This window comes from Etheostoma spectabile, chromosome 9 (assembly GCF_008692095.1).
Source record: "Etheostoma spectabile isolate EspeVRDwgs_2016 chromosome 9, UIUC_Espe_1.0, whole genome shotgun sequence".
Taxonomy (NCBI): Eukaryota; Metazoa; Chordata; class Actinopteri; order Perciformes; family Percidae; genus Etheostoma; species Etheostoma spectabile.
Genome location: NC_045741.1, coordinates 6,552,315 through 6,575,935, shown reverse-complemented (window position 1 = coordinate 6,575,935; position 23,621 = coordinate 6,552,315). Strand labels below are relative to the sequence as shown.

General features: G+C 42.3%; 2 protein-coding genes across 2 annotated transcripts; both read right to left on the bottom strand.

Annotated features, from left to right (window-relative positions):
• Positions 1-780: 780 nt before the first annotated feature.
• On the bottom strand, positions 781-23,192 carry tspan1 (tetraspanin 1). Its single transcript, XM_032526206.1, has 7 exons — positions 23,080-23,192; positions 13,760-13,966; positions 10,879-10,953; positions 5,318-5,416; positions 3,604-3,747; positions 1,428-1,511; positions 781-831 (listed from the first exon to the last, which is right to left on the bottom strand). Exons 1-7 carry the CDS (start codon positions 23,134-23,136, stop codon positions 781-783), a joined length of 717 nt encoding a protein of 238 aa, XP_032382097.1. The 5' UTR covers positions 23,137-23,192.
• LOC116695997 (tripartite motif-containing protein 16) lies at positions 17,771-20,581 on the bottom strand. The gene has a single exon (XM_032526594.1). It carries the CDS (start codon positions 20,363-20,365, stop codon positions 18,689-18,691), a length of 1,677 nt encoding a protein of 558 aa, XP_032382485.1. The 5' UTR covers positions 20,366-20,581; the 3' UTR covers positions 17,771-18,688.
• Positions 23,193-23,621: the final 429 nt, after the last annotated feature.

Genomic DNA, 23,621 nt, shown 5'->3' with positions numbered 1-23,621 from the left:
ATGCCACACTATGACATTATTGCAATGTTCTGAGATATGTTGCAATTTATAACCTTTTGTCCAACTTCTAATTTTTCACCATTTTTAAATGATGTCCCCAAAAGGAAACTTTGTCAACATCTGTTTTATCTAAAAAAGAAACATTTCTCCGTTTGTTCATATCACTTCAATGTTATTGCTGCAAAATGGGACAAACTGACCAACACATATAATATATATATATATATATATATATATATATATATATATATATATAATAAAAGATCCATACTTGGTGCCTGTGTATCAATACAGTATTGCCACTGAAGATATTGCGATTCTCTGCTATATATCGATTGACAGGTGGTCAGGAGCGACGTTGCAGATGTTGTACGGGACTGCTGTAGTGAAGAAAGAGCTAATCCTTCCTACCCTGACCCTATGGTCATGAGCTTTGGTGAAGAGACCCAAAGAATTAGATTGCGGGTACAAGCAGCCAAATACAGAGTGGGGGACCGCTAGCTGGAGAGGGGCCGGTTCACCTCAAATGATTGAATGCGTCACTCATTAAATGCTATTTGATATATTTTATTGGCAAATTTGGAATTGCTTATAAAACTTTTCTCTCTTTATAAAACACAGTCGCTGGATTCTCGTCATGAACGTAGTTTTTTTGTTTTGTTTAGTAAAGCTAGACGTCTACCTGGGGAAAGAAGAGAGTATCTTAAGTGATTTGTTAAGTAATGCAGGTGAATAAACTCCATCACGTGGGATTTGTCTGTCGTGAAGGATTCTCATGATTTAGTCATCCAGGTGGCAGTAGAGGTAAATGGACACGGTCATGGCAGCAATCTGAGGAAAAAATATAGGTCAAAAGCAGATTTTTTTGCATTCTGTTTACTGAAACCATGCAGCTCAGAGGCCTGTTGTTAGAAAAGAAAACTGCAATTAAAGTCCGTGTGTGTGACTGTGCAGTCCGCAGCCCTCTGGAGCCGATAGATTAGATTAGATTCAACTTTATGTCATTACACAGGTACAAGGCAATGAAATGCAGTGTAGGTCTAACCAGAAGGTCAATAGCAGCAGGTGCAGGATATACACTGGTTCCATAAGTGCAGGACATGGATATGTACTGAATAAATATAGAAATGAATACTACTATAAACAGAATTTTACAGACAGATTTGTGAACAAGATTTAAAAACCCAAATTCAATGAAACTAATCATTTATTTTACATGTAAAAAGAGTTGTCTAGAACAATCCATGTTATTTTTTTTGACAATTTGGTTGAAAGAAACCCCAAATTTCTGAAATAGAAACTTTTTGAAAATGGGTCAAATTCGACCCGAGGACAACAGGAGGGTTAATATGGACTGAAAAGCCCGTCTTTCAGCCAAAGTGAGCACATGTCTGAAAATCTTGCGCTTCCTTTTCATCTTCTTTTACCTCCAAGACTCCTATCCCCGCCGCGACGCCTCCCACGGTGTTGGCGTGCTTCTGGACCATCGCCACGATGTCTCTGAAACAGCCCTGAGGAGAAACGCGGCGTGTAAATATAATCATCAGTAATTGACAAATAGGAAAACATCCTAAGAAACAAAGGCACCAAAAAAACATTCACCATGTTGAAACATAATGAAATTAAATAAGGCTAATACACTACTATCAATTGATGCATTGAATGCTTTTTAAAATAATCAATTGGCCAAATTCCTAATGTTGAAATGTTTGAAATGAATGTTTTGTTTCATGGTGGCTAATTTAAAAAAACTATTTTGCAGCCCTGCTAGCGAAGAGGCTGAATGGATGGCAATGTTGGTTTGCACCAGACTGAAATATCTCAATGTTTGGGATTGATTGCCCCAAAAGTTCTGACTTTCACAACCACTTAGAGCTGTGATTGGCTAGCAGGTGGAGGTGATGGAGAATCCCGGGGTCTGAACTCTTTTGCTGTCTTTTTTTAGTTAGTGACTCAACTATTTCCGTCCCTTTTCATCCGTACAAAAAGGGCCCACAATGAATTTATTCCAGGAGAGCGAAAAAACTAAAAATCAGAATCAGAAATACTTCATTGATCCCCGAAGGGAAACTCTGTGTTGCAGTTGCACAAATAGTATAAATATCAGAGTAGAAATATAAGGAGTGTGGATATGTACGGTATTTACATAGTAAAAGGAATGTTATTATACAGTATTTACACAGTTAACATAATTAGGAATTGCGATGGTGAAAAGTAATAAATAATAATTATTATAACAATTATGGTAGGAGTTGAGTATTGCACACATTTCAGGCCAGTGTTATTGCACAAAACAGATAATATTGTCCAGTTTCAACCTCTCTAAGTGTGTGTCAGACACTTAGAGGGAGGAGTTATAAAGTTTGATGGCCACAGGCAGGAAGGACTTCCTGTGGTGCTCTGTGGTGCATTGTGGGAGAATGAGTCTATCACTGAAAGTGCTCCTGTGATTGAGCAGCAAGCCATGGAGTGGGTGCTAGACATTTTCCAAGATGGCATGTAGTTTGGACAGCGTCCTCCTCTCTGACACCACCACCAGATAGTCCAGATCTCCCCCCCCCCCCCCTCCCCCCGACGTCACTGGCCTTGCGGATCAGTTTATTGAGTCTGTTGGCGTCCGCTACCCTCAGCCTGCTACCCCAGCATGCAACTGCAAAGAGGATAGCACTGGCGAGAGTTATCCTAGAGTCATCCTAATCAAACCAGCTCAACTAGGCCCTTACAACATGAAGGAGCAGTGTCTCTACTCCGAGCTCCCTCCGGATCTCTGAACTCCTAACCTTATGACTTCAGCAAGTTTCGGCTGCTTGTACACGCAATCTAATTCTTTTGGCCACTGCCCAAAGCTCATGACCACAGGGTGAGGGTCAGAACGAAGATGGACTGTTAAATCTAGAGCTTTGCATTGTGGCTCAGCTCTTTCTTCACCACTACAGTTGGGTACAGCGCCAACGCTGCATCAGTCCACTGTCCATCTCATGCTCTGTTTTACCCTTGTGAATAAGACCCCAAAATACTTGCACTCATCGCTTGGGGCAGTAACTCACTCCCAATTTGGAGGTAGAAACACAGTTTTCCAGCAGATCCAACTTAATTTGTGCTGCTGTTGGACTTTCGTTACATTATATTGAGAGATCTGTGTAATTTTTTTGTTTGATACTGTTACCTTGTAACTGGCAGTTGGATTCTCGCGATATCATGAGATCAACATATCACACGAAAATCCGTGTGTTGTCAGGCTTTAGGTAATGTGTCCGAACAGCAGCGGACCCAACCAATCAACATCCGGTGAGAAGCTAATGGGAGCTACGGCATGGTTTAGGTGTGTGAGGCACATGTGACGCACATGTTCAAAAACCAGTAAAGCGGAGGAGGTGATAGACAGATGGTTCATCCAATCACCTGCCAGGTCTTTTTTTTTAAGTGCCTGCCCTATACCAAACAGTCTCCAGCGACTGCTTCTCGGATGGTTCTGTGTTACCAAACCAATTGGCGTGTCCGAGTAAATATCTTGTCCATTCCACGTAAAACCTTAATAGACTTACCTCCTCTGCCTTTACTTTGAGTATTTCTTATATTCAGTTCTGATGGTGTACATCTCACCTGCACAGCGCTGCTCTTTGCCTCTTCCAGGCTGCAGGGGGTGCTGTTAGTCCGGCAGCAGCTGGGCGGCAGGCTGCCTCCATTCTCTACTTCAAACTTAGATCCCACAAAGTCGGTGTAGTTGGTGAAACCGCAGCACTTGATCTGGGAGAGGGAAGGAAGCACAGCAGGAAAGCACTGGCAGAGGGTGTTTTGTGGATAAATCTTAGATCCGTGAGCATTATCAATCAAAGTTCAAGTTCAGTGAGAGCTAGCACATTGGCCCAATCCCAAAGTGCGGACCCACAGACTCACGGACTTTGACATTCGTAAGGGCTTAGGGTCGTCCCGATGTCTAATATCAAAGGGCGTGGGGGTTTGAGTTCACACTTACTGAGCCCTTTCCGGGAGTCCGCATCAATGCAGACTTCTCAAAAGGAAATTACCAACAGTTTAAAGCATTGTGACGTTAACCACATTGCCTTTTAACTTTTTTTTTAAGTCTCCCTTAGCGTCATTTTGGACCCTTTGGACCGGATCTCCTAGCCTCACTATTTGATGCTTCTAGCTTTTGGCTTCATGGTACGCTTTATTGCTTTAGTCTTTTATCTTTATGTATTCACTTGAATCATTTTCTCTAAACTTAATATTCATAAGAATTAGTTAAAATGTTAACAAAATACAGCAAAGCACTGTTTTTGTCTAGAATGGTGGATGAGAGTGAGGCTATTCTCCCCTAAAGACTACGTCACACTGGAGGTTCATTTTCACGTGGCTGGCGATAATGTGACTCACGCATATTCTTCTTAATGATCTCTAAATATGAAATTGATTATTACTTAAGATGCACTTAATCTGGACTCTTGGTGTCACTTTTTTCACTTTTTGACGCTCTGGGTCGGGACAAACGCACGTTTAACTGACATGTTTCGGAAAAGATCTTGGGTCGGGGTAGAAAATGTACGTTTCAGTGACAGCGGCACAGAAACGGGACACAAACCATGGGTGAAAGTCCTGTGTTGTTTGATTTCATATTACTCACGGTAGATGCTAGATCGGATCTGGTAGATGTGTCAACATCACTGGATGCCTCGTGGCCCGCCTCATTCTGCCTCTGATTGCCCTGGTATTCTTACCCTAACCAATCCTCACTCCCTATGCCTAAACTACGTCGACATGTCTAGAGGCTCTGAATTATCATCTACCACTACTTGTTACCATTGTCTCGCTTAATACTACGTTGTTCAAGCTGCTGCTATGCCCGGCTCTTCCATACAGACACTAAAGGGGAATGTTTGCGTCGGTATCTGATGCTGAGAGCCACTGACCAAAAGTCAGTATTTGACAAATTGGGGGGGGCGAGAACAGGTTGTAGTTCAGGATGTCGGTTCAGCTGTTGCTCTGTATCGTTGTGCGTACATACTTCCTGCATGCAACGTGTCAATGTTGTGTCTCTCACATAATTAATCAAATGACTTTGATTGTAATAGATCATACAGCAGCTTTCAAGATTCAAAAAGTAGATTTTTCTTGGAGAAGACGTGAAAACAATGTCTCCAAGAAGGTGGGCAATTCATTTAAAACCTGATCATGTGATTTGGAAAATGGTCAGCAAGGATATTAAGTAATAACATACATGTATGCATATGTAGTAAGTAGTTTAGAGGGAAGAAATGCCAAACAAGTTGTGATCATGCACATGTTGAAACCGTGCAGGCTTTCAGAGATTCTGTACCTCTGTCATGGTGGTGTTCCAGATCTTAGTGACCACGGGGTCACTGCCGTAATCCTTCTGTAAAGACGGGACGGCCCACTCTCTAATGATCCCCTCAGCCTGAAGAACACACACACACACACACACACACCACACACACACACACACACACACACACACCACACACACACACCACACACACACACACACACACACCACACACACACACACACACACACACACACACACACACCACACACACGTAAGGACTCTCTTAAAGTCCACACTTGCCAACACATTTTTAGTTTATTCTCTAAAAATATCCCATTTTTTTCTGCAAAAGTCATCGAAAAGTCATCTTTTTAAAATAAATACTTTTAATCAAAGGATTGAAAAAACAGCCCCTGCATGTCAGGCTTTGTTTTATACTCTTTATTGATCTCCTATGGGGAAATTATAATTTACACTCTGTTGTTATTACACACTACACACAGGCCTGAAATACACACACACGCTCACTGATGGAGAGATGTCTGAGAGAGATGCTGAGCAGGCGCCCTGAGCGGCTGAGGGGGGGGGGGGGGGGTTCAGTGCCTTGCTCAAGAGCACCTTGGAGGTGAACTGGCATCTCTCCAGCTACCAATCTACACTCTTTCTACATGCTTTGGTCCGTACGGGGACTGGAACCAGCAACCCTCCGGTTCCCATCCCAACTCCCGACGGACTGAGCTGCTACTGGAGCTCATTCAAATTTTATTGTGATTTTGATTTTTGTCTCATGACGATCACAACAACAAAAAACAATGCAATCGAGAAAAACTGGAATTTTTTGCACAATATATTTTGCAAGAAAACTCTTATTTTATCTTGTGTTCTGAAGCAGAATTCAAGTAAGAAGGGAAATGTCCCATTTCAAGGTGCCTTCCCTGTTGATTTGTTGAACCGTTTCACTGTTTTAGTTCAATAATAGCAACATCTTTTCAAAAGTCAATAAGTAATCCTGTTAAATAATGGATTACAACATTGACCCAAAAAATTGTGGCAATGATTTTTATTTATAATCGAGTAGCCTTACTGTCCCCTTTAGGGCGCAGTATGTATGAGAGGCTTATACATGCAAATACCCTCCTGTGGATGCATATAAAAGCACAACACTGCTGTCAAAGAGTACCAGTGTCCCACATGTAAACACACTTGGTATACTCACTACGGGAGCCCCTGCAAATAAAATACTGCAGCTAATTTCACGGGTAGGAAAGGTCATTCTCTGGGAGTTCCTATTCATCACAACAACATTAAATAAATCTTCTCTGACACAAAGCACTTTGGAAAACAGCCCCAGTCTGGAAAAAATCTAAAAAAAAAATCCCTATTATTCCACATTCTTCTCCTTTTTGTGGTTGTTAACTGTGAGCTGGGGGAGGGCGGGGGGGGTATTAACATATATATTGATGCGCCTGATGGCTCCGGTCAAGGTGCATTTTGTCCTCTATTTGTGTTTATTCAAAAAGCAAATAAGGCAGGTTATGTTTCAGGCATGAGGAGAGTCTTTTGTTGTGAACGAATTGCTTCACACACAGGTTAGCTCTCTTTCATGCCTCCCCCCCCTCTTCCTCACCCATCCTCCCCCTTCCTCTTTTTTTTTCTCCCCTCCCCACTTTGATTAATAATCCTGTCACGTACAGTCACACAAAGACTCATTTGATGAGGAGGGAGAGTGTGTTTTACTGTATGTGCATGTGCCCATATGCAACTGTCTGTCTATCAGGGGTGGGTGGGTGGAGGGGTGGGTACAGTACAGTGAAGAGGGCAGGCGTACGAAATGCCCAAAGGGATGCTGGGATACATATCACAATTAAAAGTGCCCCCCAAGAAGCTGTGAGAGCGGCTGAGATCAGAGAGGGTTATTACCATCCGGCTGATTCATCACGGTCACTCTGCACCCTCGCCTCACCACATCCTGTTAAGTGCACACACTCGCGTGCTTACACACTGATCTGGGCACACACACACGCACACACACACGCACACACACGCGGGGGACAGACAGGACAAAGCCTATAGAAACCCACAGCCCAGTAAGGCGAGAGGCGGTAACACATCTATCAATACAGAACCGCGTCCCCACACACGATAAAAATCTTCCGCCTCGTGTGTTATTGATCTCTCGTTGCTTTACTGAGTGTTTCTTCTTCTGAAGTAATTATTGATATCTGTTACCACGGTGACTCACTGGCTGCTAATTGGTTATTGTTCCAACTGTAAGTGGAAAAGCAATAAATGAAAACGAAGGTTGTGTGTGCCAGGTCTGCAGAACTTTCCACAGATTTTTAAGCAAGAGAAGAAAAAAGAAATTGAAACCAAATCTGAAGCGTTGACGCATGTCCGCGCCAAACAGAAAACCAGTCGGTTAATTTACTCTGCATCACAGCTGAAAACTGTAAAAACAAATCCGCAGATTCCATTTGAGTCAGGTCATAAGCTGCATTTCCATCTCCGTCTGTTCATAAATGCAGTCCCTTTTTTTTTTAAATGTTTTCAACACTACGTAACACTAACTCACTAACTTTAGTTTTACAGTTATTTTTGGAGTTTAGGGTCAATAAACCTCATTTATTGGAAACTATACCTAATGTTTGAGTTAGAAAAGCAGAAATGAGGAATTATTGAGACTAAAATTAAAGGAATGGATGTTGATGATAATCACAGACTGGAATATGTCAACTTTTACTCAACACTATTTCAAAAACACTTCAATTTGTTTTTCAGATGCAATAAAATTGTAAAAGTTGCCCCAAAATTAATGAAAGTAGAGATTTGTACTTGGCAAAGAGCGTTGTGTGGAATCAATCATGTTATTTTGGGGAATTAAAAAGAACATTGATATAGGAAAACGGGTCAATTTGACCCAAGGACAACATGAGGGTTGAAAAAAAAAAAAAATATCCAGCTCCTCTGGCACCACCTACAACCTGTGGTGCAATATGCAAAAATCCACCGCTCCCGGTTCAGATGCACAAATCACGGCCGGGTGGGGGGGGGTCTTACTGCTTGTGCACATGCATTCATTCTCCCTTGAGGGGCTTAGGAGACCATTTTGGTCAATGTTCACACTTTTTGGCTAAGTCCTGGATCTTCGCGCTCCTTCCTACTGCACCTTTAAGCACCTGGATTAAGAAAGAGTCAGTTTGATACAACCCAATAAAAATGTAATGTTATTGTGTATGGAAATAAACCGTCACTACGCTAAAAGATGCTCAAATGGTCCGTAAAGCTGAGTGGAACTACAAAGTTGGCGTTGATTCTCTGCAGGTTCCTCTTGACTGACCCCTTCCACATGCACGCAGACCTTTCTGCCATTATTAATCCCCAGATATTGATTGGTGCAGCTTTAACGCAGAAGTAATTGGAGTTAATCATCTTACATCACTTACTCGGGCTAATCCTTCCTCTCGCTGACGACATATTAACGCAAACTTTAATCAGTATTGGATTACGTTTTGAGTGAACACTCCTTCGCTGTCCACGGACGCCGGCGTGATTCATTAGATGCCACGTCACATCCATGTCATTGATCCAGTGTGACGCCCATACCGGCCTCCGGTGATAAATCTCCACCCTGGTCACTTACCAATCACTCGAAGCACAAAGAACAACCCCGACCACTGACGGCCTCTCGTAACGCCCGCTGCAATTGCTTATTAAATCTCAGTTATTCCGACAACCTGAAGGTTATGGGCTCTTTGGTTAGATGAGCTGCGGGGGGGACCCGTTGGCCAAAAGGCAGATTTATGCTGCGGATAAGTAGGAAAGAATAGATCAACACTTTATTTATTGTCTCCTTTCATTGTCTTATTGACACAGGCGCCTAATATAGTGTCCATATGTATGCATATTAGATGGTTATTGCACATATTCATTATTCGGGTGCTGTTGTGTTTACCGTGTCTTATCACAAGCCCATGATGGACAGCCACTCTCACACACGTGTGTGTGTGTGTGTGTGTGTGTGTGTTTTATAATGAACAGATAATGCTTAAGTTAACAAACAGCGCGTTAAATTGACTCTAAACCCTATCTGGTCTCGCCGCAGGAAAAGACAACTCTATGAGCTATGTCTCTCTCTCTCTCTCTCTCTCTTTCTATCTCTCTCCCTCTTGTTTCTCTCGCTTGCTTTCTTTTCTTTCTCTCTCTGTCTCTCGATCTTTCTCTACCTACCTGCCTTCTCTCTGCCTCCCTCTCTCTCTACTTATCCCTCTCCCTCCGTCTCTCTCTCTCTCTCTCTCTCTCTCCTCTCTTTACCTTTCTCCCTCTTTTACCCCCTCCCTCTTGCTCTCTTCCTATTTTTCTCTCCCTCTTTCTCCCTCTCTCTCTCTCCCTCTTCTCTCTCTCTCTCTCTTTGTCCCTCTCTCTTTCTTTACCTTTCTCCCTCTTTTCCCCCCTACCTCTTACTCTCTCTTCCTATTTTTTCTCTCTCTCTTTCTCTCTCTTTCTCTTTTTTCTCTCTCTCAAAATTTCATTCCGATATTATGAAACTGCTCGTGTGGTGTTAGGTCAGTATCGGCTCCCATAGGCTTCACCACTACTTTGAATAATCCCGCACGGACCAAAACGAGCGCCTCAGCTTTCCAGGATAATTGAAACAAGATAATACACATAAAAATAAACAACTATGGAAATAATCTCTCTTTAGGCATCTTTTTTTTCACTCGTAGAAGATCAGTTTTTGAAGGACGCAACTGCTGGATTTTAAAGAAATTCTCCAAACTCCCCGCTAGCATTTGTGTTTGCTGTTGCCTTCAATGATAACTCGTGTGAGCAGTTACTCATATGGTCCCCCCCCCCCCCCCCACCCCACCCCCCCACCCCACAGGACGTCATGTGTCAGTCTTAGACTCTTTCTACTCTGTGCAGTGTCTTGCTGCTGCTGCTCAAACTGGTTTTACCAACAATCCCAGCACAGAGAAGTGAAATTCCCCGTCCTCTCTCCTCCGTTCATCAGCTCCTCCCTGCAGATGGATGTTGGTTAGATTACCTCTCTTGCTCCGGGGTACTCAGTTGAATCCTATGATTGGATAACAAAATCCACTCTAGATTTTCTTTGTTCGTATCCCAATCTTCACTAACCTCCTTTTACGTAGCTCATTCAAACCCCTTGTAATTATTATACAGTACGTGGCACTAAATGTAAAAGGAGCTTGTGTCTGTGAGAGAGCGCAAAGGGGGGGGGCACATATGTAAATAGGCTGTTTTGCATATAAAATGCTTTTAGATTCAATATTCCATAGTAATAAATTGCTCAAAGTTAGAGACGGCGCACACGGCCCTGGGCTATCCCGAACTCATTAAGTAGCCCAATGTAGTGAGGCGGACACAAAGGCAGTAATTCAATGATGGGGAATTTACATGGAGATAAAATCCAGAAAGTGGGACGGGTAGGTGAGAGGGTGAAAGAGGAAGCCAGATCTAGAGGGACGAGTAGTATCAGGAGACAAAGGAAAGCGCGTGAAGAGGAGGAGAAAGGGAGGGGATGTGATGAGGCGTGTGAACGCAAAGAAAGAGAGGTGTAGAGGGGGACTTACATATGAAGAGTAGACCAGAACCACGACTCCAGCAGCCACTTCAGCGGTGAATATGATGAGGACAATGGAGAAGAACTGCAGGGAGGAAAGAAGGGGAGACGAGGAGACAGTTTCTGGGTATTTTGTTATTTATATATATTAGGGAGCAGATTTCCAAAACCAAGACCAGAGCCACAATGTTCTGCATTATTGTTTGCACAAAGCATAATAAGGCATGGCTGTGCTCTTCATTAAGTCATAATGCTCTTTTGTCAACATTTGCTCTGATGATTGGCTATTTAAGTGACTTTTGCATTGGACCGAAGGGTATGGCGCCTTTCTCAATAATCAAATAAAAACAGAGTAAATGAGCTATTTAAAGTTCTGATGTTTGTAGCCACCAGCGCTTGTAAATACCCAGGGTCGTGTAAAACCGCTACTGCAGCGCGCAGCAATCACAGACTGGCGATAAAGCTCGGCTGATTAGACAGAGCCTGACACGGAGCCTAAATGAGCCCCTCGATCAGCTCTGCCGCTCTCTTTATTCAGTCCATTACAGCTGTTCCTCATGTGAGCCAGATATGCGCAGCGTCCTGCGCCGTCAGTCGCGGGATCTGCTGCGCCATCATTATTCAACTCGATGGGAGATGTGGACATGATGGGGGTAATATGTGCTGCCTGTGCTTCTCATTACACTCACCGCAGTGGACTAAGAGGTAGTTAGGCTTGTCGTTAATGAGCATGATGGTGTGCACTGTGCTGTTCTGGGGTTTGCTGCTGTTGCGGGTATTATCTGAGCTGTTGATGAGCTGGGTGTGAATGTTAAGTATGGGGGGGGGGGGGGGGGGGGGATACTGAATGTGGAGCACCCTATGAATCCATACTGTACATGCACATACATTTGTGGTGTTTTACATGCCAAAGTCAGTGGTTGAAGTTGTTTTTAATGAAACGGAACATGGAAAATATGCAATAACAATGAATGTCGTGATAACGATTTTACTTGGGATAGATAAGGATATTAAAGTGTACTCAATTCTGCATTTGTGCTGCTTTCAGTGTTCTGCTAAAATACAACAAATTGCTTGTTGAATTTAAAACAAATGAAAGGGCATAATTTCCAACTTTCTTTTATGGAACAATTGAACATTGAATTGAACATAAAAGGCAGCACTAAAAAAAGAATGCCACTTAGGTTGTCAAGTGCAGGTTTCTACTGATATTTTCTTTCAACTAACACACTGTCTAAACTTACAAAGATACAGTTATTACCATTTCTCAGTACTACACCTTCAGGCAATGAATGTGAATGAGTGTAAAATCAGTTGTTTGCCTGAAGATGGTCTAGATATTGAAATGTTTGCTATTATTAAAACTCCATTTTTTTGCAAGTTGCAAAAACAAGTTGCAAGACAGTGTGCAGGAGTTTTTCCTCTCTAGACCTACTTGTCCACATCCTACGCAACAGTCTCATGCACGTAAATGTGCAAAATATTCTCTGTACTTCCAACTAACACTAAAAAAGTGTATTTCACGATTTGCTTCAGTAGTGTACTGCGATGACGATTAAAAAAAAAAATAATAATAATAATACCGTGTAACCCTACACAATACACGAATGGATGACTTGTATTGTGTCACTATTGGTTTCATGACATGATTTAGCTTGAACCATCTATATTTTGACTGGTAGACACCGTGAGAAATCATCCGCGTGAAAGTACATGGAGTTTTGGAGGGGCGATGATTGTAAGTCGATCATTTTCTCTCTTTTAGCTCCAATTTTGGTCTCCACCAAACCAGAGCTTGTTTGACGGTAATCTCTACAAATGGATATCTGCATATGAATCTGTAGGTATTGAGACAATATTTTGGTATCAGAAGTGTTCTGGTTTCAGTTTGTAGTCCATTTGTAGTCTGAGCAGTATTAACCAATCATGCTTGATCGGGCATTGGTTGCCTGCAGGTAACCTGTCCGTGAGGAGAGCAAAGAGATGGAAAGCATTGGTCAAAATGCAAATTTTGGAACCCATCGGCCATTGGTTTAGCTTTTCATTAACTTTTTGTAGTAATGCATTTGCATTCATATGCAGATATCTATTTAAAGAGATGTCTTCTCTCAACTCCAACTCCATTGTTGAATCTCAAGTTGCTAATCTTAGCCCGTACATCCCCTGGCTACCCTACATCAATCACCTGGGTGCAACAGCTTTTGAGAGGTTAATAGGTTTTTGGAAATGAGAAGCCATCTTAAATGACTAACCCTCTGTTACTATTACCTCTTATCGACATCATGCCACCTTAATATCATTCATTTAGAGAGAAGGATTCCTTTTGTGAGACAGAGGTGCTGCCTCAGGCCTCCTATTATGTATTGAGTTGAGCACCTACTTGCCTTCTTTTTACCTTTCTGAATTAAGGGACTGCCCTTTTCCATGACTGCCTTCATTTTCACACTCATGTCACACAGGCATAGTGAAAGGCCATTTAGTGATCATCCTATTGTGCTACTAGATAAAGACAGCCTTGGGGTCTACTGAAGTAGATTATGGGATTATTGCGGAGAACGCCAAGTGAGGGAGATGTTTACCGATGTCTGTTTACTGTCGTCTGTAAAGAGTTTTCTTTTGTCTGCTCTGCAACTTTATTCAGCAAGAAGGGAATGCCATGACAACAAGGACTATACTCCACATGCGAGACTAGTTTCTCTACTGGTACACTGGATGTTCCTGGTCTTGGCAATTAAAAACACTTTACTAAATACAAAGAACAACACACTGGATTCATTATGAAATATGGACCAGTGGACATTTAGACAGTCTCAAACTGGATGCATCATATATTTTCAATTGTCATTGTTTCTAACAATGTGGCTGTTTATTAAAAGGTCCTATACACATACCGTGAGCAGGAGACACTTGCTCTCCTTGTGGGCCCCACACCAGCCCAGGGACCCCAGCAGCACCAGCACGGCCCCGATGGAAATGCAGAATATGACCACGTTGATGAACTGCATGCCCTGACCGGAGAACGGCCCCAGCAGCTGGAGGAAGGAGCTCCCGTCTACGCTCACCCAGATCCCCATGGCCAGCAGGGTCAGGCCTCCCAGCTGCAGGAGGATCCAGGAAAACACGATCAACATCTACACACGGATCCCCGTTAAAGTGTAACACTGAGAAACTAGTTTCTAGCGATGCGTACACAACAACGGCGAGTAAAACGTCAATCCCTTGGGTTCTACAGATTTTCAGGGAGAAATAGGTTTTTGGATATGAGAAGTCATCTTCAGTCACTAACCCTCTCTTACTATTACCTCATGGTGATGCCATGCCACCTTAATAATCCATTAATAATTTCCATTTAGAGAGGAGGATTCCTTTTGTGAGACAGAGAGGTGCTGCCTCAGGCCTCCCATTATGCATCGAGGCTCGAGCACCAACTTGCCCTCTTTTTACAAAATGGCCGCCCTTTTCCATGACTGCCTTCATCTCCCCACTCATGTCACAAAGGCATAGTGGAAGGCCATTTAATCGTTGTCATATTGGGCTGCTCGATAGACGGCCTTGGGGTCTACTGACGTGGTGGGATTATTGCGTGGACTGTCAAGTGAGGGAAGCGTGTTTACTGTTTTCTTTTGTCAGCTCTGCGACTGAATTCAGCAAGAAGGAAATGCAATGACAACAAGGACTAGACTCCACATATGTGACTAGTATTTCTACTGGTACGCACTGAATGTTTATCATCTTTGTAGTTTAAAAAAAACACCTGCAAGACTTTACTAATTACAAAGAACAACACACTGGACGACACATATACTCTGACACTCAAAAAAAGGACCGATATAAAGTTCTGTCTCTTATTTAACCTACAGTTGAAGGTAATGGATGCTACGCTTTTGAGAATCTACAGTAATTAAACTAGCCCAACAATCTCTGACCATGAACATCACAAATGTAACATTATATTGGGGGGAAATGCATTTATAGAAATCTATGGACTCAAAACCTGTATGACCTGCCAATAACAAACTAAATCAGAACTATGTCATTTCACATGTTTCACATTACAGTCTGGTAATCACCCAATCCCACTCTCCCTCCTCATCTCTTTACCTTTGACCTTCTCTTCCACCCTTTTACCCTCCTCCATCTTGTCCTGTGTATTTCCCCCTGCACTCCTTGCACTGAGTGATTTCTTCTTCTTCTTACCCCGTCCATTGCAGAAACCACGTTTGAAACCTGACATTGTCTGTCAGGATCCATCAGGCTGGTTGCCATCAGCCCCCCCCCCCCCTTGCCCTTTGCTTCCCTTCAGGCCCCGACACGCCACATCTCCTGCCAGACGCCAACCCCACCCATGTGGGGTTCATCTCCCCCTTCTCTTCTCAGTCTCCCTACCTTGGCCTTGCTCTTTTTTTTTGCTCTCCTCTATTCTCTCGGCCTCTCCCAATCTTTCACTTCCCTTTTCTTGTCTGTTGAACCCGTTTGATTCCATCAGTTCACCAACGGCTACATGTTAGACGACAAGCATATTCCTCTCTAAGTCGACGTGTGCCACCATCATCCTTCAGCAGGCATAATTATATCTGGCACTATGTCTTTCTTTTTTTAATCCTTTTGATGGTGCTCATGTGCAGGTCGATGCCCTGTCAGAGGAACGCCCACATGGAGGAAAAAAAGCACTGGAAGTAAATCAGGTTTTTTGAAAGAGCAGGGGGGAAGAACAAGCGGCGTTGTATCTATGGAGATGGGAAATATAACCTGTTAGAGGAGAGGGAATGAATCACAGGCCGAATAGGAGGCCACGGACATCCAGAGAGTGGGAAGTAAATGGAGAGCGATTAGATAGAAAGATACAGAGGGAGCGGAGAAGAGAGCATGCCCCTCCCACCCAAAGTGAAATGGAATGGGTTCTTTCTGAAAGGGCTGGAATGAGAAAGATGTCACTTGAGTTTAAAAACCCATTTTCAAGGGTCACATTATCGGGAACAGACGATCTGATTACCTTCCGACACTCGGCCGTGGATCTGCACACCGAGAAATCTTCTGTCCAGTCTCTAAGGGTTTTGTTTACCTTTAGTTTGCATTATATTTAAAAAGGTCATTTATAATGGATCTGAGAACCAGGGTTAATGTAGACCCGGTGTGTTTTTTTATGTGGAGTGACCCCTGCACCGGACTCTGCAGACGCTGAATTTAACCCTTGTGTTGTCCTCGGGTCAAACTGACCCGTTTCAAAGTGTTTTATATCAGAAATATGGATTTCTTTCAATCAAATGCCCAAAAATAACACGGATGATTCCATTCAACGTTCTTCAGGTAATTTAACTTTTTGGGGGTTTTATTTAATCTTATAACATTTGAAGTCTTTTTTTTTTTCTTTCTAATGGTTTTAAAACAGTATCCGGACTAAATTTTGACATATAACCATCTGAGATCCAGTCAACGTCCTCTGATCTTTACTATTAGTCAAAATAATTCATAATTTCTGCCTTTTTAACTAAAAACTTATGTATAATTTGATATAAATTAGGTTTTTTGACCACGAATTCCAAGAATAAGTGTAAAACCAATTATTAAACCAGCTTAGGTTTTTTTTTTAAGCACCAAAAGCTAGAAAAATGACAAATAATCTGAAAAAAGCGACAAAAACATGGAAAAGCACAAAAAAAGTTAATTTCAATTTTGACCAGGATTGGACAAGTTCAGGTTAAATGGAACAAACCGGGTTAATTACATTTTTATTAAGTACTCACCTGCACCGGACTGGAACGATTGGTAACTCTTTGTTGTCCTCAGGTCAATTTGACCCGTTCAAGTGTGTTATATCCAGAAATAGGGATGCCTTTCATCAATGCCCAAAAGTATACACTGTGTCCATTCAACCGTTTTTCAGGTAATTACTTTTTGGGGTTTATTACACTCTTACATTGAAGTCTTTTTATTTTTCATTTCTATGGTTTTAAAACAGTATCCAGGATAATTTACATATAAACATCATGAGACATACAGTCTTGTCGTTTACTATTAGTCAAATATAATTCTAATTTCTGAAGCTTTTAACTACAAAACTATGTAATTTGAAACAATTAGGCATTTATTTGACGCGAATTCCAAAATAATGTAAACCAATATTAAAAACAGCATGGTTATTTTTAAAGGACCCCACAAGTACAACAATAAAATAAATCTGAAAAAGCGACACAAAAAATTGGAAACAGCACTAAAACACAGTTAATCTTTCAATTATTGACCAGGATGGACAAGTTCATGGTTAATGGGAAGACAACACAAGGGTTAAAGTTACATTTAACAACAGAATACTTCATCCACACACTGTCACAGTGTAGAAAGATGTGGTAACTCTTTGTAAAGCTCATTTTCCGTAACCAGTGTAAAGCATGCAGGAATTAGCACGCTAGCTGACTAGCTATTTGAACTCTAGAGTCCTCCATACATTTAACTGATGTAAAGGTAGAAATACTACAGTTTGATACTCACATACCATTACAACTCTTAACTAAAGTATAAGTAGAAATAATACACCATAACATCCCATTACAAGTAAACACTTTATTGAAGTAAAATTAGAAATGTGATACATTACAAGATCCAAGAAAAAATCCTCCTGAAGTAAAAGCAGAAAACTACAGTAGAATACTTTGTTACAAGTAAAGATGTTAAGTAGAAAAACTACAGAAGTAAAGCAGAAATAATACAGAAGTATAAGGACAAGTACTACCCCCCCCCCCCCCACACACACACACCGTCAAGTGATGACAACCAAGTATTTTTATTTTTGTTGCTATTTGCTATTTTTAAGACCCCAAGTATTATAGCTTTCTTTAGAAATGTACACAAAGACCCATGCATTAGAGCACAGAAAAGCTTTCTTTTTTATTATATATATATATTTTTTATGTTTTTATTTTACCTTTATTTCAACCAGGTTTGTCTCATTGAGATATACAATTTCTTTCTAAAGAGAGACCTGGCCAAGATAGCAGAACACATTAATTACATAAAACAAAAATTTAAAACCACAAAACAAACACAAAAGAGGCAAAGACAGTGCATTTCAATTAAATAAAAGTGTCATTAATCAAACATTTGCACGTGTGAATGGAGTCATGTTCTATGGTTTTACCATAACATTTAAACTCATTTAAGGAAATTAGACACTGATGTATAAACAAACCTGTATGGCTAAACAGACCCGGGAGGCATCGCTAGTTAAAGAAACTCCTAAAAGTTACACAACGACTAATGAGAAAATATTAAAGTACATCCCTTAATGTTTGATTGGCAGCTGATCTCTGTGCAGGGAAGAAACGCCACGACCATCAGCTCTCAGCAACAAACACAGAGACAAAACAAGAGTTTAAGAGTTAAAGCTATAGTGCAAACTGTTGTATATTAATGAACATCCGTTACATTCAAGCCATTGCCAAACGAGTTGGCACAAAGCTTGTAAAAGCCGATAAGTACCAGAGTTCTCTGTACATTTGCTGAGTACATTTGCATTTTATGTAACCGCTGAAAAAGGACAACAGCAGTATTCAGCTTTGGAGACAAAGAGGACATAACAATTACAAGATAAATACCTCTTCTGAAGCGTCCATCACGTTGGGTTTTTTATCCTTTGTGTCCTCCTGGATTTGACGGGTTCAACTACTAGCAACTGCGTGGTGGAGGGGTGCTCTGCACATCACCGAAAGATTGCATCATGTGGATGCGTGGACAGTGTTGTTGTCATTACATAGAATTCCTCATGAGGGCGACAGAAACTACCCGCCGTCAGCTTTAAAACACAAACTCTAACCCGCTGCCCCTTAAACGTCTTCTGTCGAATTGAGTTCACAGAACGTGGCCGAGTCTCCCCAACTGTAATTAAAGCAAAACCCAACATAGAGCGGCTGAGTGAAGGTGGTCTGCACTCTGTGGAGGAGAGTCATGGTTTTAGAGACGCTGTAGAAGGACAGAAGGCCTCTACTGTGATCCAGATACACTCCTACTTTGGACGAGCACGGACCGGAGACGTGAGTGCAGACATTGTTGTGATGAAATGTAAGACTTTTATTGAGACGACTTAACGCCCAAGATTTGTCATTGTATCCAAACTGACATTCTTCAAAGCCCCCTGTTCTGCTGATATCCTTGTATGTGACTGCTACCCTAACTCCTATCCCACTCCACTGCACCTCCAAGTAACGACGACCAATCAGACTCTCTCTACTCAGGACCTGACGATATGAAGTGAATCGGTCTTGGTGACTAGAATAAGAGTGTTGGTCTTTCGTGAATGTTGCTCCTCTGTTCCACACTGACACCTGTGGGTGGGCTGTATTTGGATCCAGGGTGATTTTCTGCGAACATTTTAAGAATTCAGCTCTGGTTTGGGGCTCCGGATGGGACAGTAAAACGTCCACATCAGTCACTGCCAGTGAGATGTTTGTCCATGTCTCACTCAGAAAGTCCTGTAGTTTTTCTCTGACTTCTGACACAGCCGCTGTCACACCCTCGAAGTAACTCAGAGGACGGATATTGATGCTGGATGAGTCTGTAGGTTCGCTGAGTGGTGCCAGTGAGGGGTAGTTGTGTAGAAACTGGTTGTGATCCTCGGTGTGTAACAGCTTCGTCAGCTCGGCGTCGTTCCTCTTCAGCTCAGCGATCTCCTGCTCCATCCTCTCCCGAAGCTCTGTGACTCGACTCACCTCGCTTTTCTGCTGCGATCTGATCTGCTCCTTCACCTCAGCGCTTCGTTTCTCAATAAATCGGATCAGCTCAGTGAAGATCTTCTCGCTGTCCTCCACTGCTTTATCAGCAGAGCAATTGATGGCCTCCATCTCAGGTTGAAGCAGCATCACCTCTTTCTTTCTGTCCTGGAGTCTCTGCTGGATGGTTTGTTGATTCTCCTCGAGCTCCTTCTGCCTTTCAGTCCTTTCTGCTACAGCAGAGACTGTGTCGTGGTCTTTGTGTTCATCCACAGGGCAGAGATAGCAGATACACTGCTGATCAGTACGGCAGAACATCTTCATCACCTCACTGTGACGAGAGCAGACGTTCTCCTGGAGCTTCTTGGACGGAGCCACCAGCTTGTGCTTTTCAAAGATGGGTAATTCAAAGTGAGGCTGAAGGTGTTGCTCACAGAGAGAGACCAAACACACAAGACAGGACTTGTTCGCTTTCAATTTTGTCCCAGTGCAGAAATCACAGTCCACATCTTCAGCTTCAGCATTGCAGTGATCAGTTTGGACTCCATTGTTCTTAAATCCTTCCACTAAATCTGCTAACGTGGTGTTTTTCGCCAGGACGGGCCTCGGTTTGAAGATTTGCCCACACTGAGGGCAGCTGTAGAGTCCCTCATCATCCTCTGTATCCCAGAAGCTTTTAATACATTTCGTGCAGTAGCTGTGTTCACAAGACGTAGTCACTGGATCGCTCAGTAGATCCAGACAGATCAAACAAGACAAGGCATCCCGGTCCAGCTTAGCTCGTTTCTGCTCCATTTCTCCTCTCACTGACAACAACTGCCTGACTCTCACTTTCTGAGAAGTGAAACTAGTTTGAGCTCTGATCTGAGCAACATGTGTTTCCGCAGTAGAAGGGGGGGGGGGCTGTCAGCTTTCACACCAAAATGTTGGCTACACCCATCTTCAAACTGTAGATCTGAAGGGGAGGGAACAAGGAAATACATAGACAGAGCAAAGCTTGCTGTGTGTGAGAGCAGGAAGAGGAAGGGGGGGGGGGGGGGGGTGTCAGGCTGTGATTCATTCCAGCTATAGCAGAGCAGCACATTTATAACGCAGCCTGCAGTTTATACCTGCTCCAAGTCTCAACACGTTTTTAGTGAAATACTTCTTTGCTCCTGGCTTCTGATTACACTTCCTTAAAGTTGGTTACATTTTCATTTACTGATTGAAAATAGATGACTGACAACAGGAAGTTATCAAACTAAACGGTCATGAAATACAGTTTTGCTGTTTAATAGTTGTCTCAAGTATATAAGGATCTATTTTGAAGGACTTGTGACAAACCATTTAAATTACAGAATTACAATTTTGAACCAAACCGGCATTTAAATCTTCAGATGGGTTCAAACTAATAGCCTCAAAGAAGGTATTAAAAAGTAGCAAGTGGGCGTGATTTCATCTAAAGTGACCCCCCCCCCCCCCCCCTCCCCCCACGTTTTAACACTCATTTTAGTAGATAGACAGAAAAACATCTGAATCAATCAATCAATCAAAATGTATTTATGGAGCACTTTAAAGCAACCAGCAGGTATCCAAAGTGCTTAAGATCAGAATGAGTAAAATCCCATCATACAATAGAAAGAGTGAACATAGAAAACAGTAAAATCAGAAAAAGTCACAAAGAAACAAAAAAATGAAATGGTCGCACCACTGCTACATATCAAAGGCCAGACTAAACAGATACGTTTTGAGTTTGGACCTAAAAAGAGCTACTGTACATCTGTAATAGTGTGTATATCGGGGGGAAACTTGTTCCAGAGTCTCGGGGCAGCAACTGCAAAAGCCCGATCACCCCCCCTCCCCCACTGTTTATACCTGGACCTTGGGACTAACTGATTTGAAGACCACAATGACCGGTTGTGGTCCAGCAAAGTTAAAATTTCTCTCCAGTCTTTCCAAAATCTTCTAGCCTGAGACTAATGGTCGTTTTTACAGTTGACGCATCCAAGCATGCGAGCCAATGTGATGTCAACATGACGCAGATTTTGCTGGTGTGGTGACTCTGAGTGACTGCAAGTCTCTCTGGTAACCTTACTGGGTTAAGATGAGTTCTTTGAAGGTGAATGAAAGGCTCGATCCAACCAAGTAGGTCATCCAATCAAATGGAAGCGCTGACGGCCATGCTGCAGCTAGTTCTGCCTGTCGCTCCCCGATGTGAGGCGAGTGCAGATTTCAGTCGCGCATGTTCAAATGTAAACGGTTTTTCGGCATAACGTGTCATACTGAAATTTGTGAAATCCATGAAACAATAAACTTTTCTCATTACAAACAATAACAGAAGATGGGAATCATTTCAAAAACGGTTTTGCTATGTTAGTTTGATTGCTAACGTTAGCTCAAAACACCATTCCACTGACAGGCTTTGTTGTGTTTGATGCTAACTTGTAGCTAAGCTAGCAGTGAACCAACTTGGTTAAGTAGGTCCATTTTTACTCTGTTGACATTACAGAAGTCCCTCGTTAGCATCTTGTATGCTACTTAATTCTGCACTAGACTCACATCAGGGAGGGACTCAGCCGTGTTTACCTTTCTCTTCCTCGTCTAGTCCGTAGAAATAGCGGGAGCCTTTGCTCATAGCACCACCTCTGTTCAGGAGAAGACTAGTGTCTTCAGAGGCATAAGCTGCTCAAGTAATTCTCTGACGTCTGTAGTACACACAGCGTATCAAGCAAAGAGAAACCAGACCTTTAATAATGTCGTTAGTCACGTTTTGGAATTTATGAACTGACTCAGATTCACAGAAGACTATTGATCCTGCCCCTTATTTCCTCGAAAGATAAATTCTCTGAATACAGATTTCCTCTGTGGATGACTCCTGATTTAGAGGAATAGTCATAAAGTTGCAACACCGAGCGTGAAATGCAGCGGAAGTGTTGGAGCAGTCGCCGCAAATCATTGCCTTTTTACGAGCATGAGAATTATTTTTATCATTCAGCTCTGCTGGCTAACAAAGAGACGTCATAATCAGTGTGCTGCTGTGCCTTTAAGAGCTGCCGATCCACATCCAGAAGCTGCGTAACTCAGGCAGGAATTGGAAATGTGAGGAAAAAGTGATGACTTGTGCTGGGAGCTTCATCTGTGACAGCGGGACTCCAGGTGGCCCCGATGCGCCGGGCAACTTCATCTTGCCCCTGCCAAGGTTTCTCTCCATTTGACAAACCACATTAGTTATAACATCAAGCCAAAGATGAAGGTTGGCCAAATCAGAGCCTTTGAAGTTAATGAGATGAAAATGGCTACGGTGGAGAGAAAGGAGCATCATTAAGGCCTTCTGGCTCAGTGGTCTGAAATGTTTATTTAACATATGTTTGCATTGAAGTGCGGTGTTAACTGATTTTCTACACTTTGTGCGTTTTTACTTCCCACATGACTTTTAATGTTAAGATTAAACACGGTGATATCTGTAAAAATCCCTCCCCCGCCGCATCCTCGTATATATGAGCACGTAATCAAAGTGGAAGCATACTCACAAAGATAAGCAAGTTGAACACGACCATCATCAATTTGATGAATGTGAAGCAGCCCATTTTAATCTGTAATAAAAGAAGATAAATTACTGCATTTCTTCTTTCTTCAGCCGAGACCTTCCTTATATCTCTCTACACACACACACACACACACACACACACACACACACACACACACACACAATGTCTACATGACCAATCTTAATGCATGCTGTGCTATGACATCCAGCCCACATCCCAGCGAAATTTACTGTGAAAATGACACTGCTGACAATGAGCCTTAATGATAACACACACAGCTGTGAGAAACGGTAGAGATATCCGTTAATGGGAGATCTATAGGAGAAGGAGCCATCTGAGAAAGGTGTTAAGTGGCTGAGGCATGACACAAATTACAAATCTTACCGTTTAGGGTGCTTATATTCCTGTACGTATATATCCACCTTAAAGCAAAAAAGCTGCAGAAAGAAAAAAAAGAGACCTAAAACATCCAGGAGTTTTCTTTTCCTCGATGACCACTGTTTAAATATAGCCTGTATAGTAAT

Bases quoted from the DNA above. Each gene is read 5' to 3' on its own strand.
- tspan1 (XM_032526206.1), bottom strand. From the start codon at position 23,136: ATGGGCTGCTTCACATTCATCAAATTGATGATGGTCGTGTTCAACTTG. The intron at 5,417-10,878 runs GTAAGTCCCCCT...TGTGTTCTTCAG, and splicing joins TTCTGGTCTACTCTTCATAT to GCTGAGGGGATCATTAGAGA. The intron at 3,748-5,317 runs GTACAGAATCTC...TCCCTCTCCCAG, and splicing joins GGAACACCACCATGACAGAG to ATCAAGTGCTGCGGTTTCAC.
- LOC116695997 (XM_032526594.1), bottom strand. From the start codon at position 20,365: ATGGAGCAGAAACGAGCTAAGCTGGACCGGGATGCCTTGTCTTGTTTG.